The following is a 15175-nucleotide window of genomic DNA, read 5'->3' as shown; positions in this document are numbered from 1 at the left end:
CACTCATTATCAAGAATACTCTCTGAAATGTGATTATCTTGTGCACTAGCTGTTCACATGTACAGGAGCAAAGATCAAACCAGTGGGCTGTATTTGTCCTTATACTTCAGCCCTCTTCCCAGCATCCCTTTGGTTTTTGTAATATTAATAATGAACAGCGGATAGTTTTCTCTTTCACCTCATAAACATGCTGGGGAGATATGATTCCCCTGCTGTGTCTGCACATGCCTGAGGCTATAGAGCATTGAGCAAAAACTCTGACAAATTAATTGTAATATAGCCTGGTTTGAGTGGATGCTTGTACACTGCAGCAATGCAGGTTCAAAGTGTGTGTGTGTGCTGAAGAGGGGGGGAGGGAGACAGAAAATAAGGGAGAGTATATGCAAGCTCCACATGGACTGTGGGGCACTGCAATGCACAACTCGATAAGGAAATATTCCACTTTTAAAAACAAATTGAGGTCTGAAGACTTCTTATAATTAGTTTTCACAATATCAATATTACCTAGTAGGTGGAAAGAAATGAAATATGAGAGGCGGAGAGAGACAGACACGGCAATAGGATGAGTAAAAGACTTGAGATGTGTTATGAAGAGGCAAAGAGAAGGGGAAGCAGTAATACAGCCGAACAATAAAGCCTGATAAGATTTAAGATTAAGTATGAAACTGAGCTTTTTAGTATTCGCCTGTAAAATTAAATTTACAGATAAAGATAAATAACATCTTTGCTAAAATGATTTATGTTACAAAATTATTTCAAAAAGATACCCAGATTTATACAAAACAAAATAAATTACGTTTCGAGTTTCTAAATGGACACTTCTGCAGATTAGATTCTCAATGATTCATCAGTGGATTGATTTTATGCTATGACATCATGTAGCTTTTAACAAATACGCATGGTGTACATGCAGATTACTTTTCCTCATACTCAGATGGCCTCTCCTATGTCCCATTTCCAGAATGAACCACTTCTGCACAGCACACTTCATCTGGACAAAGAGGTTATGTCCTATCCACCGAGCCTCTGCACAGAAACAAAATCAATTTGCACACACCGCACATGTTCAATTGTCCCTCATGTGAAAGATTGAAGTATATTGTTCTTGTGTGCGATACCAAGGTTACGGACCATCTCCCCTTAAAAGCTAAAGCGGCTTCCTTATGATGCATTCAACATGGTAGGTTGTCCAGAGGTAACGAATACCTTTGATGATTCTCTTTCCTTCAGAAGTGCTTCTAAATCTGTTTTGCATAACAGCTGAAAGCTGGATGGACTTAACTGCACTCTGTTTTGAGCAGGTCATTGATGCGGTGTTAATTCAATGCTAATAAGATTAAAACATAATGCACATTGTCTCCTGTGAAACGAGGCTAGTCAAAATCCTTTGAGGAGACTTCTTATTGAGCGCCAGTAGACCATGGCCTTGCTCCTCACAGAGCGAGAGGTAGAGGATGGGTTACTTACAAGAGGGGTTTGGGAATTGAATTAATATAGCCACTAGTCAACCTCTGAAGGCAAAAAAAAGGCTTACTGAAATCTATTAGTGGCGTTAGTCCATGACTTGACTTTTGTGCTCCTCTCAGTGCTTGGTGCTGTCATATGGCACACGGCAGGATTAATCCCTTAGCATGTGTAATCCCCCAAAGACATCTGGATGGGGGAAAAAAGTTGTTTCATAGCTTTGTGAAGGACACATCCTGCATCCATGTACTGACATAAGAACAGCAGCACGCAGCAGAGGTCAAATACAATTGTTAACTGAGTGCTACCTTTTTATTTATTTTTTTTAAATAAATGAACTCACCAAATTAAATGGCAACGAATGAAGTAAGTAGAGAGAAGAAGACAACCCACACAGAGACACACATACAGGAAACCAGAGGGAATGGCTCCAGAGACGAGCATTAATCCCCACAGATTTAGTGTAGCAGAACAATTGCTTTTGTCACCCTGGATAATCAGCACAGAACACAGTTTATGAATTACAGTAAACCCAGAAAGACATAGAAATGGGAGTGCGTGAATGAGAGCAAATTCATATACGCCAGTGCAAGAGTGAGAGCACAAAAACCCAGGAAAAAACTGGAACAATGATGTCTACCTGTTCAAAAGCCTGGGAGGATTATTCAGAGGTATTCACACCTGGTTTATCATTATCTCTACAGGGAAATGAGAAGTGATTTATTTCTATAACTTGGCTACATATATGGAGAACTATCACTCACAATCATTTAAGCACTTATTATCCACTCAGTAATAAGTACGCCTGACCAACAGACACAATACAGTCTAATCCATAATTGTTTACATTCAGTGTTTGCTCACAGCCAACAGGGCCAATAAAACAACAGAAGCAATGCTTAGCCAAGTGATTGTCTTCTTAAATCTGTTTAATGCAGTGCAGTGAAACCAAGGAGAAGAGCGTGTTTACATCTATCCACCACATCAATACCATTTTCCTTTTATTTGTCAGGTCCCACTCGTGCCACTAAGCCAGCTGGGACCTATGTGAGGAAGATCTGATTTTATTGATTACTCAGCACACATGACCTTTGGGGCAGACGGATGGCAGATCCTTCAGGTCCTTTGGGTTGTCGTGTGGCAGGGATTTAGTCTGGCACATCCCGTGGATGCTTAATTGAATTGGGATATGGGAGGTCAGGAAGCAGGATAAACACCTTGGGCTCTTTGTTGCATTGTTGAAGTCACTTTGGAGCTTATTTAAAAAAAAAAAAAATTTATCTACTTTGCTGTAGCAGGATGGAGTATCCTGCTGGGGGAGGCGATTGCTATCAAAACACGCATTAGGAATGATTTTTCAGTGGGTCACATGTGTCAAAGTATAATTTGGATGAATTAAAAGGTCTTTAAGTGTTATTTTTCCCATAATTTCTACAGCTAGAATTAAGATGTTAGTATGCTAACCGCTATTACAACTGAGCCTGATGAAATGTGAGATCTCAGGAAGATATTTAATGAGATGAAAAGTTGAAGGATAATAAAGTGACTTCAGTTCATTGCCTAGGGACCATAAACTATGAATGGCAATCCATCCAACAGTTATTTTAGTCTGGACCAAAGTCATAGGAGTCACCAAAAGCTGTGTTACTGCCGGGGTTAGAAACAGGCAAACAATCTACCCGACAGTTTGTATGTATCAGGCAGTCCCTCGCTCATCACAAAGAGAAGTCTTAATGTTTCAGGAAATGATAAGAAGAGTCTCAGAGCTTGGTGTGGGAAGCAACCATCAGCTGTCCAGGATGCTGCTAAACACCCTGGAAACTGATAATCACCAACTCATTTTCAGGCTCCTCATGGAGAGCCTGCTGGTAATTGAATTGGAGTGGGCACAAGTGTTGTAGGTTTGGAAGGACCATTGCTGAAGGCAATCAGCTGTGACAGACAGTGAGAGAGAGACAGGAAAGGAGGGAGAGAGACCGTTCCTATAATTAAATGTTCACACGTGTGACGTACGGTTTTCCTGCTTCGACACCACGAGCATCACTCCAATCACTTTTGCCCAGTTAGTCGAGATTAAGTTAGTCAGGACACAGCGTCCTATGACAGCGAAGCATTTTCATGCACAGCATGCCAAGGATGAAAAGACGGCAGCAAACTAGAGTACATGCATAAAATACCTTGCTGAAAGACCCTCCCTGTAAATTACCCTTCACAGTCACATTGGCCACAACATTCCCCGCCCCCTAGCTGACAGGTGGCCAGGTAAATGGATTTCTGAAAAAGCTAGAAAGGCTTGGTGCTCAATATCACTTTTCAAAAAATGGGCAACCATCCAGACCTCTGTATGAAAAGAGGGTGAAATTGATGCCAAAAAGAAAGGAGAATCTGAGCAGGAATCCAGGCAGGCTGAGAGGAATCACTTCCACTTTTTTAAGACTCCAGGATAGCATTGACCTATGTGACCTCAGACACACAATACAAGCAGCAGGTACCCACACACCACTAACCAGTGTATTGCTCTTTTTGAACAGTTTACTCTGTTCTTATTTATTCCTATATGAAGTTTATGATGACCTTTAGAGCTCTATTGAGGTTTTTGGATCAACTGTTCCCAACAAAAAAGTACATTTTTTGCTCCTGTTGCAACTTCAGATAGATGGCAAGCTTGCAATTTTGCTAGTGTGCATGGCAATATCAATGTATGTTTGACAGCTGGGCTCTATTATTCTATATTTTAATGTATTAAGAATACATTTGCACATTCAAGGCCTCTAGAGGATGAATCGAAATAACAATAGTGACCTACACTTTATAAAATGTATAGCCTCATCAACAGAGTATTATTTAAACATTCTTTGGGTTATTGCATGTCACCACACTATAGCATTTGGCTCAAGTTCACAGAATGGCTATAGACTGTTGTTTTGCACAACAGTCCTCTTAACAGAGGCAAAACATGTAAAATATGTTTTAAAGAGCAATATATACATCCTCTAACAGTTCAAGCCCCTTTTTGTAAATAAGATAATGCTGTTGAATAAAATAATTATTAACAGTTTTTATAATTAAAGAATAATCCTATATTAAAATTCTGTGACTCCTTTTATAAACTAATGGTTTCTTGACTCATACTATTGATTAAATATATATCCTATTTGTTGGAACTTGACTTGGTTTAGACTTTGGGCATCATTCAAAAACTGATGTTGTCACACCAAAAGAGCTCCGTCTCTGGGGTGAAACACCCCCATAAATGTTACCCATTACACATGGTACTGTTATGTATTAAGCAGCAGATGCTGCATTTAATCCCGGGGGGTCCTTCCCCCCCCCCCCCCCTATTACTGTTGCTGTTTGTACGGTAAAAGCAAGTAATTGATTTTTTTTTCATGACTCAACCTGAGCTATTTGAATATTTATACAGGAGGAATGTTGCTTGACATTATAGTTAGTGATTATGAAGATCCCGCAGGGTGAAACTCATCATTTTCATTTGTGGTCTCTTTTTCTGTGCTTTGGTACTCCACTGTGGACACCATCTCTCTGCTGATAATTGAGACGGTTGTAAGTTATATCACTACAATGAGCAGAAACATGAAACTTCTGCACGATATTGCTGTGTAACCTACTTGGAAACCACAGCCCTGGAAAATTGCTTCTGATTTTTCTACCTTTACAATAAGTCCACAATTCAGCAGCGTAGATGTAAAACTAAACGTGGCAGCACATAATTACTTTATAAAGGTGTACTCAGTTACAGAACAACCTATGCTGAACATAAGTCTTCATTCAAGGGGAAAAAACACATCAGTTACAGTGTAAACATTTGAATGTAGACATGTACATGATCTTAGTAGGGGCGACATCCACCATGTAAGTAAGGAGGCGTGATTATACCATCATTTTTGATAAGCAGTTGATAAACGGTACTATATCAAAATCTTGTTCCAGTCTTTTTACAGTTCTGCAAAACCTAGAGATCACATAAAACCTCAAGAATATAGACAGAAAGTAACATCTTTAATCAAAGACTATGTTCACTGATGGCATTGTGCTCTACTTATCACATCACAATCTACAGTCTGTAATAAAATGTTTTGGGTGAAGAAAATTAGCTGAAACTGTTGGCTGCGTACGCCACATGTATGTGCTGATGTCTTGTTTGGTTTATTGTTACATTTGGTGTATGAATATTTAAATGTATACCTGATATTTGTTTGATATTTCATTACAGGAAATCTACACAGAGACTGCATGGGTGCGTGCCCTGCTTACCTTCTCACTCCTTTGTTTTACCTACTGTACCAAAAAGCAGTCATTGCTGCTGCAGTGCTGGTCATTAATATGCAGCAACAAGCACTTTTGCACTTATCATGAATTTTACAGTGCACTTATCATACCTTTTCTACATAAGGGCAATAATGAAACCAAAAAGATACATGGCTGCTGTCATGTTCTTAGTTAAGTGTATGTCTGCCTTGACCAAAACCGATGTCTGGACTGTGACTTCAAAGTACCGAAAAACGCTCCAAACACTGTGTAAACATCTAGAGTAACTCTATGTATTATCTCTATCAATATATTTTTCCTTTTAAAAGCAATCAATTAATCACTCTTACTGAATCAAATGAATAATTCATCTTATAAAGTAGTATCTAAAGATACTGAAGGAAGAACAAGCTGCTTTGGTTCAGCGTATGATTTAATACCGTCTAAGTGTTTACAAGAATAATTCTATCCAACACAAAAGCTGAGTGGTCTCTTCACATTTCTTTTACATTTTGTGGTACAATGCCATCGTGTGATCATTTTATAATATAAATGAATACAAAAGCACGTCAGTCATGTGTTTAAAAAATGTAAGTACAGACTGACATTCATCACACTTTAACATGCGTAGATGATTACAAAGTCTTTAGGTTACTAACAGGTGGAGCCCGCCCTATTTAAACCCCTGACATCAGCAGGTTTGCTGCTGAAATCTTTAGTGTCATTATGCCAGGCTCTAAAGACCTCTTTTCCAGAAAAAAATTACATGTCTTCCAAGGAATTTAAAGTTTCATTTTCATTTCAATTGTTGTTAAGTGATTCTATTATAGGATAAATAAAATATAAGTGCCATAGGTTTTAAACGACTGAGATTTCTTCAGGACGCAGCAGATTTAACTCAAGGATAGATTGTTTAATACAAAAAGAAGTCCCAAAGAAACACATGTTCCACTGTTGCTTTTGCAACTGTTGAGCTCAAAGTGTAGGAGTGTACGTTCAGAATGAAACATGCTCAAACCAAATATTATGGATTTCAATTAACATTATTATTGAGCATATAAGCCTCTTGGAATAACGTATAGACATGGGACATAAAGACAGGGCTGTTTGGCCGTAGCATAGCAGGCATCTTTGAAACAGATCAAAAGACAGCTGTTTGGGTGAAAACCCCCAAACCAATTGTGACGGATGCTTTGGGATTGCTCCACTGAGCATCTCAATATCACTGACTCAACTATGAACCATCATTTCTAATACTGCAGGTCAAGCTGAAGCTGTCTGTCCCAAATAATAATTTCTAATATCAAGGGTATCCTCTTTTCCTCAGATGAAAACTGTTGATATTTTTGGTGAATACGTGATTTTAGAGGTAAATTTTCTTTTGACTGCATTCACAAACTCAATCTGGATGCACTGTTTCGCTAAGGTTTAAATGTTTGCATGTTGTCACAGTTATGACAACTGTCCCCATCAAGCTTCATGCAAACTATGCAAACTTCATATCAGACTTGTGAAGGTCAGCGCAGTTATAATCTTGACCCTGAAAAGAAGAGGTTACCATCAGATCTGGATCTTAATCTCATGACCAAATTAATTCTTTGACTGCTCTCATGAATTCAGGGCAACAAGTCAATGACTTCACATTTAGGTGCTGGCTTTTAGTCATAATCCCATCAGTCATACACTCAAATTGTAATTAGTAACACTAAGAATGGATGGCACGTTCCTCTATTAAACCCAAATCAATACTCACTTATCTGCACTGATTATTATGTCCATGTACTGTAGCTGTTATCTCTAAAGTAAATTATGCATAAATCAGAGCCTGGTAACACAGACGGCACAGATACAACATGCACAACTTCTAACCACGTGTACATGTTATGTAACTAGACCATGCCAACTTCTTATTTTGATCCACATTGTAGTTCTTATGCACATGTGCCATTAACAATAATAATATGTGCTATTCTTCATGGAAGGTCAACAGGGAATTTCCCCTCAACGGCAGCTACATTAGCCTCTGCAGCTACGCTCAGGTCATACGGGTCTCTACATACACCTGTGAGGAATAGGTGTTCATCACCTCATCACCAGTGTATGAGTCCTTCACTGGACCACTTTGGTAAAGTTTTGTTTTGGTGGTGATCACACCCAATCCTATCACTATGCATTGTGACTGCTTCCATCATATCAACGTCAACAACTAGCTGTTCAAATGCTGTGTAATACTGCACTTCACACCTTTTGACAGGTGCCATTGCAAAGAAGTAATATTTTTCACTTCACTTATGTTCATGTGCTGTAATTTGAAAGAAACATGGAAGCCAGTTTTTACTCTAGACGTTTAAAGGCTGAGTGAGACGTTTGTGTTAAGCTCAGAAGACTCAACACATCAGCGAGCATCTTCACTATCAGATTTTCATACATTCTTTTTCATTGGTTAAAATATTAATTTAAAATAAAAGAACATAATCATAGACAAAAAAATCTTTTATTAAGTAGTTGATGAGTTTTTCACTTTATTCAAATGATTTCATTAGCTTGAAATCATGTGAGCTTCGTCTGTATTATTCGTTTATTAGAGGTTCGACTGCGATACATAATTTACTGTGATTAAAATTCAAGCCGTACCAGCCTTTAAAGCACTTAGTCACAAGAATAAACATCAGTCTCAGGTCCTGTCTGTCCTGTCAGAAATTACACTGAGATTATGAAGTTCAGTTTTCTTTCTTTATTCTTATCCAGGACACTACGGTTTCTGTTGGTGTGGATGGATGAGTGATGATGAGCTGAGGTTTGCAGCGTTTCCCTCACAAACACACACCAACGCACTCTCAGCCTCCTCCAGTTTATAATACAGGTTCAACCAAATATGACAAATGCTCAATTTTATAACCACCCTAAGGTCAAAATCAATTTGATTAACAACCCAGAGAACAAAATCCCTCACAGGTCCTATTGCCTAAATGTCCCTGATTTAACTAAAGCCTCAGCACTGTGTGCCTGCTTGCTTGCATCCTTGTCTGCCTCATTTGCAGGATTTGAGCTAAGCCTTTTAGCCCTGCTATAAAGTGATATGAGAGCTCTATGGCAGTTGGTGGCTTGCTAACTCACTTGAGTTGTTAAACCGCTTTTTGTCCAGTCGGTCAAAAGGAACAGGAGGCCTTTTAGGTCTACAGTTGAAAATCATATGTTCTTTGCTTGTACTAAAAGTAGTTCATACAAAAGTATGCCCCCTGCAAGTTTCTTCTCTGCAGTCTGCTTTTGATACAGTTAAAACAGTTAACTACAAAAAATAGATGCATGCTTGTGTATTTTCTCCATTTCTAATTTTGGCCCACTCTTCACAGCTTGGTCTCTATTTCTCTTCACCTCTGGCATGTGGTTGTTATTGAAGAAATTGCATTGTCTAAGAAGAAAGATGCACAAGCAAAAATAGCAGAACACTATTCACCTGGTATTTCATTGCACATCGCTGAAGCGGGATTATGGATTCTGATTGAGGCCGGATTATTGTCAGATAAACAAAACAATCAAAAAGCCACAGCGGTCAAAGGGAGCATATACTTAGTGACACAGGGAGGGCACCCTTGTTGCAGTGTGTCATAGCACAATCTGACAAATGTACAAGGAAACACTCAACAGCACAACTCTCAGCCCCGAGGCTCCGAGACAGGAAGCCAAGAAGTCAAGGAAAGTAGTGTCTGTGGTAACTGGTGCTCATCTTATTAAGTTAGATGAGTATAAATTGCTGTACAGTGGACAGTTGATACTTTTCGATAGATTCCAATGCAAGTAAGTGGAGTAGATCTATCTATCTGTATTAAGCTCTGAAAAAAGTAAACTCTGTCATAAAACATGCTTGCATACATTTAGAAATGGTCAAATAGATAAAGACAAATCTTTCCCTTTGTGTGTAAGGTTAGTGCACATCTGTGTCTGTGACTGTGTGTTTTTATGACGTGAACTGTGAGCAGAGACTAGAATGTCAGGCAGGTTTACATTAGTCAGCAGATGCAGTGGGCCACATCATTAGTCACTCTGACACCCACTTCTGGCCCCTGTTTTATTGATGAGGCCAAGCTCAATATCTACCCCCAGTCTAAACACACAGACACAGACACACACATAACTTCCAAGTTGTTTTCACATTTGAACTCCAAAACTGCGTCAGGACATTCAGGGCTTGTTGTTGTCCAAAGTTGCCTCTTCGCACATGTAGCACACAACAGAGTGTTGGGTAGGAAGCAAGAGACTTGATGCCCACTTGCTCGCTGTGAATTTTTCATACGGTTACCTGCACACAGGCTCAACTGGACATTGCACGTACTGCGTATTAGGGGGCTTGGACACTAGCTTTTGGGGCTGCAGTGTATGGGAGTATGTGTGGGAGTGGCTGTACAGGAGAACACTTTGGCATTAAGTAGAAAGCTACAGGCACTCACTGCACGAGGGTAGAGGTTGTGACAGCAAACAACGTCCTACAGTTTGTCAGGAAATAAAATTATAATGATAAAATGTAATTCTATTTTCTAGAATGCAGTCTGTCTGTAGACCAAATATCCGATTCAGAATCAAATATCTGCTCAACAGCAGATCTTCTGGGCCGATTGTGAATGGCAAGGTACAATGACAGGGTGCCAAGTGTGTTATAGCAATGAGCTCAGAGCCATTTATGGCCTCCATGACTCTGACATTTAGCAGGATGCTGCAATTTGTCAGCCTCTCAGTCTGACTCACACATCCACAACAGGGGACACTCATAAAACACATTACCATTAGGCCTAATAGTGCTGCATCACATTACTCTGTGTGTGTGCCTCTGTGCGTTTGTGCTCTGTAAAATTAACGATATATGTGTAGTTCCTCTAACTGCCATTAAAATGACTGGTGGAAATACACGGTGACAAAAACCAACAAATACATCCTAGTGCACTGCATGTTCACCTCGATCAATCAAAACTAATTCATGATTGAGTGTATACAGTAACAACAACTCTGTACTGCAGGTTAATTAGCCATTCAGCCAACACTGGAAACGTGCATGGCTTTTAAAATTATTTGTTAATACCAACAATTATCTCTGCCTGTTACCTAAACACTAGTTTGACTCTTAGAACGAGAAAGCATTCGGATGTTTTACATCAGAGTCTTTGAACCACAAAGCACTTCGAGACCTACATCTAGTAACTTACAAAGAGCGGAGAAGGAAGGCTCTCATTGTTTCATTTAATTCTGAAAGTGCATTGATGCTAACCACAGGGCAAGTTGGAGAGGTCGGTAATGGTTTGCCATATTTCCCATCTAATACTTTGTCTTGCTGCTTTCAACTTTCCCCATCTCTCTGCATTTCTTGCTCTTTCTCTCTCTCCCTCTTATCAGTGACGTATAAAAGGCAAGCAATGGCACAGCCATAATGGAGAGAGAACATCTTGATGGCTGCTCTTTCCCCAGAAGAATACCATCAGTAAAAGTACAGTGGACAAGTCTACTGAAAAGTGTCCTTTCTCTGTAGTTTCTTATCATCGTGCATAAAGTTTGCAAAGGATATCTTGGAAAGGGTGACTCAGACTTTGAAAGCAGTTATAGATTTCTGGGCCACAAAGTCAAGCAGACATTTCAAGTCAAATGATAATCAAACATTTACTGACACGGGTGCAAATAGACACGAAGACAAACTTGCAAATTCACGGGTACTTGCATTTACGAGTGTGCCCTTACACACACACACACACACACACGCACACACACACAGCTCTCACAACCAGATAAAAGAGGTGTCTGTTCTGCTCTTACCCGAGTGTTGTCATAGTAACGATGGTGTACCAGAAGGAGGCTGGGATGCTGGTGAATTTGCTGGAGCTTGAACCCTTCTCTGCGTAGAACATGACGGTAGCAAAGATAATTATGGCCATAGTGAGGGAGAAGAGGAGGAAGCCCAGCTCCGAGGCACAGCTCTTCAGTGTGTAGCCCAGGATGCGAAGGCCCTGCGAGTGACGGGAGAACTTGAAGATACGGAACACGCGGAAAACACGGAGTGTCACGAAAGCACCGCTCACGTCCTCGTTGTCAGTCATCACCAGGCCAATGTAGTATGGTAAGATGGCCACCACATCGATGATGCTCATGACGGATCTCATGAAGCGGTAGCGGCTGGGTGCAGCAAACAAGCGCATCAGGTACTCCACGGTGAAGATCATAACACAGGCCGTGTCCATGCAGAAAAAGGCCACGGTGTAGCGCTCGCCACATGGCACTTCCTTCTGGTTGGGCGCTGAGCCACAGGGCACCGTCTCTACCACATTGGTAATGACAGAGACAGCAATGAAGAAACCAGTGACATAATAGAAGACAAGGGCCATGGTTGAAGTGTGAGGGTTTTCAAAAGCCCGCCACATAGTCTCCCTGAAGGTCATATTGGGCAGCTTGGCATCCTTGTTGTCCTCCTGGTCATCCATCAAACGCTCTGCATTCTCCCTCTTCCTGTCCTTGTACTCTTCGTAGCAGCAGTCACCGATGATCTCTGGGACAATGCCAAAGAAAGCCAGCTCCTCATCATAGGAAGATATGCACTCGTACCGTGGATAATGGAGCTTGCCTGTACGGTAGAAGTTGAGCACACTACGGAACACGTCGGGGTCCCGGTCAAAGAAGTATTCTTTGGTCTCCTCGTTGTAGAAGAATTCCTTCTCTGAGCTGCCCAGCAGTGTGTCTGGATAGCGGTCCAGAGTGTTCCTCCAGGTCTGGAAACGGCGTCCACTCACATTAAGAATGATGAGCTCATCCTGCCTCTTGTTCTTTTCAGCAGGTGCTACTGGCATGGGCAAATTGGCCACAGGCATCCAGCCTATGGCTGCTGCCCGGGCAAAGGGAAGCCATGCCGCTACTCCCGCCGCCATGCTGTGTCCGGCTTGGGGCGTAGGGGGGAAGAAGTCGAGCACCTTCACAACCAGCTTGACTTCAGCTCATTTACCAGCTAAAGAGAAGAAAGGGAGGGAGTGTATGAGGATAGGTAGCACATGGGTGCTGTTTTAATCCTCACAGGCAAGGAGAGTGAGATCAGTAGATCAGAAAACAGAAAAAAGGAAGAAAATATGAGACACTTGAATCTTAAGAATGTAGGAGAAAAGGACAAATGGTGAGCTAGTGAAATAAAAAGATGTGAACATAACAAAACAATGTATACAAAATAAACAGCACAACTAATTGTAACAAGGCAGGCAAGCAGAGGAAACAAAAGATATCTTGATAAAATGAAAATTAAATTAAACATCGCACTCATTTATACATTTGTACAAAATGTATTTCTATTTCATATACTGAGCTTTAATGTGATCACTGACTGCAATAAGCATGGTCTTTCTCAAGGCTAAATTCCTCACCCTCTGTAGAGGTACTGGTTAAGCAGCAGCCTTCTGTTGACAGTTTACTGCATCTTACAGGTTACAAACTAAAAACAGGCAAAAAATAACATCGCAAAACAGCCTAAACTGCTCCATTTTTTTAAGCGTGGGTTTGGTCGCCTTAAAAGTGATCCAGGATAGTCGAGACCTGTTGAGTTTCAAGTAGAAAAAAATCTTTATTTTACTCAAGATGAGTCAAACTACTTCATGATCGCTCAGATCAAATTCACCACCGTATCAATAGCGCTGATGAACCAATCAGTCTTCATGGCTAACCGAAGACGCAATATGTTAAAGCGGAATGATTTCCCGAACTGCCCGAGAACTAAAAAAAAAGAAAGAGAGAGAAAGAAAGAAAGCAAACATCGCAGGCTTGTATTCGCAGCTTCGTGCTGAATGTAGTGGTTGATTAATGTAGAACTCACCGACTCAAAATTCTCCATCCACACAAACACGACCTTCTTCCAGGGCAGTTTAATGGCAAGTCGTAGGTTTTGGTTATTTCTCAGAGCGTGTCTGGAAAAAATAAATAAATAAATAAGAAGAAGAAAAGAAAAATACCAGGAAAGAAGTTATTCTGCGAAGAGGAGAACCACAGGAGACACACACTACAGCTGATGGGGGAAGCGGAAAAGTACCGGTGACGGACGTACCACAGCTGCTTTCATTCAGTTTCCATTATGCGAGGGGAGAAATGATGAGAGGACTCCGCCGTGAGGACCGTATTACCTTGGCTTTCGGGATGAGTATTGGGAAGAGGAACGAAGGAGGAGGAGGAGCGCTCTTTCTCTCGCTCTCCCCCTCTCTCTCTCTGCGCAGGGCGGATTGTGAACCAAAACTGCATTTAAGGGAAGCTGGATCAGGATTTAGAACCATGCGCAGAAAATAAATATATAAACGTCAGACCGCTTTCTTCTCCTTACACGAATGCTGTTCTTATTGTACAGTGTGCGTGTGCTCTGCTGAACCAATGTTATTCCCCACACACAGCACTAAAGGCAAGTGCTATCAGCTGAGTTATCCACAGGATTCATCCCAGCAGAGGCATATAAGAATCCACAGGAGGCCAGAAAAGAGCGCAATGGATCAACTTTGTCTTTAATTAAAGCACCAGAGGACTATTACTATTCTTCGCACAAACAAGCTGGAAACATCGATACGATGTCACCGTTTAAGTGGAAAACCAGCTGGTAAATAGTTGCCTTATTACGTCACATATAGTACTGTGCAAAAGTCTTGAGTCACCCTTCATTTCTTCACATTTTGCAAGTGAGAAAAACAAGTTTGATCGTGTTTATTCTTCAACACTGTTCTTCGTGTTTTTCTCTTTTTTGAGGGACATTCAGAGCTCCTTTTTGGATGTTGGCTGCCTTTGGTTTTGTTCTCTGTCAAGGTGATCCCGTCCTGCTTCAGTAATATTGAACTCACAGGTTCTGGCGAGGCCAATCCATGAATGATAGTTTTTCATTTTAGAGTTTTCCATCCAGGCATGCTTTTGCTGCATTGTCATGCTGAAAATGGAGCAACTGCCAATCAGATACTTTGCAGTTGGCATTGTATGGCGGATCAAAGTCTGATGGGGCTTTCAGTGTTCATAATCCATCAGTTCTGACAAGATTCCCGACATCGCTGGCTGAAAAGGAGCCCTACAATATGACAGACCCTCCGCTGTGTTTGACAGATTACTTTAGCCACTCACTGTTGTACCTCTCTCCTGACCTCTTCCGTACATATTGAATTTTAAAATTTGAATCCATCACTCTGTAAGACCTGTTGCCACTGATTTTCAGTCAAGTTATTGTGTAATTTTGTATACCTCAGCTTCTGCACATTTTCCCCTTCCTAAAGAATGGCTTTGTGACAGCTACCCTTGCACTGAGATCATTTCTGATGAGGTTTCAGCGAACAGTCGATGGATCAACTGAAGGTCTAGATGCATGTCTCGTGTCCTGTGTCAGCTCTTTGCTGGATTTTCTTTCCTATTTCTTCAAGACTTGACTTTCAGATACTGTCTACAATCTGCTGTAGATCATTAA

General features: G+C 40.8%; 1 protein-coding gene across 3 annotated transcripts in view; it reads right to left on the bottom strand.

The window, feature by feature from the left end:
- LOC113013376 (A-type voltage-gated potassium channel KCND3-like) overlaps positions 1 to 13933 on the bottom strand; it is a 114947-nt gene extending 101014 nt beyond the window's left edge. For 2 of the 3 annotated variants that reach the window (XM_080295635.1, XM_080295636.1), the window contains exons 1-2: positions 13565 to 13784; positions 11533 to 12712 (exon numbers count right to left, since the gene is read on the bottom strand). In XM_080295635.1, coding sequence (XP_080151761.1) covers positions 11533 to 12635 — 1103 coding nt within the window. In that variant the 5' untranslated portion in view covers positions 12636 to 12712; positions 13565 to 13784. The other variant, XM_026154227.2, reaches the window with a different exon arrangement.
- Between the last annotated feature and the right edge of the window lie 1242 nt (positions 13934 to 15175).

This window comes from Astatotilapia calliptera, chromosome 20 (genome assembly GCF_964374335.1).
Source record: "Astatotilapia calliptera chromosome 20, fAstCal68.1, whole genome shotgun sequence".
Lineage (NCBI taxonomy): Eukaryota > Metazoa > Chordata > Actinopteri > Cichliformes > Cichlidae > Astatotilapia > Astatotilapia calliptera.
The sequence above is the reverse complement of the archived record's forward strand: the minus strand, read 5'-3'. Positions and strand labels throughout refer to the sequence as shown.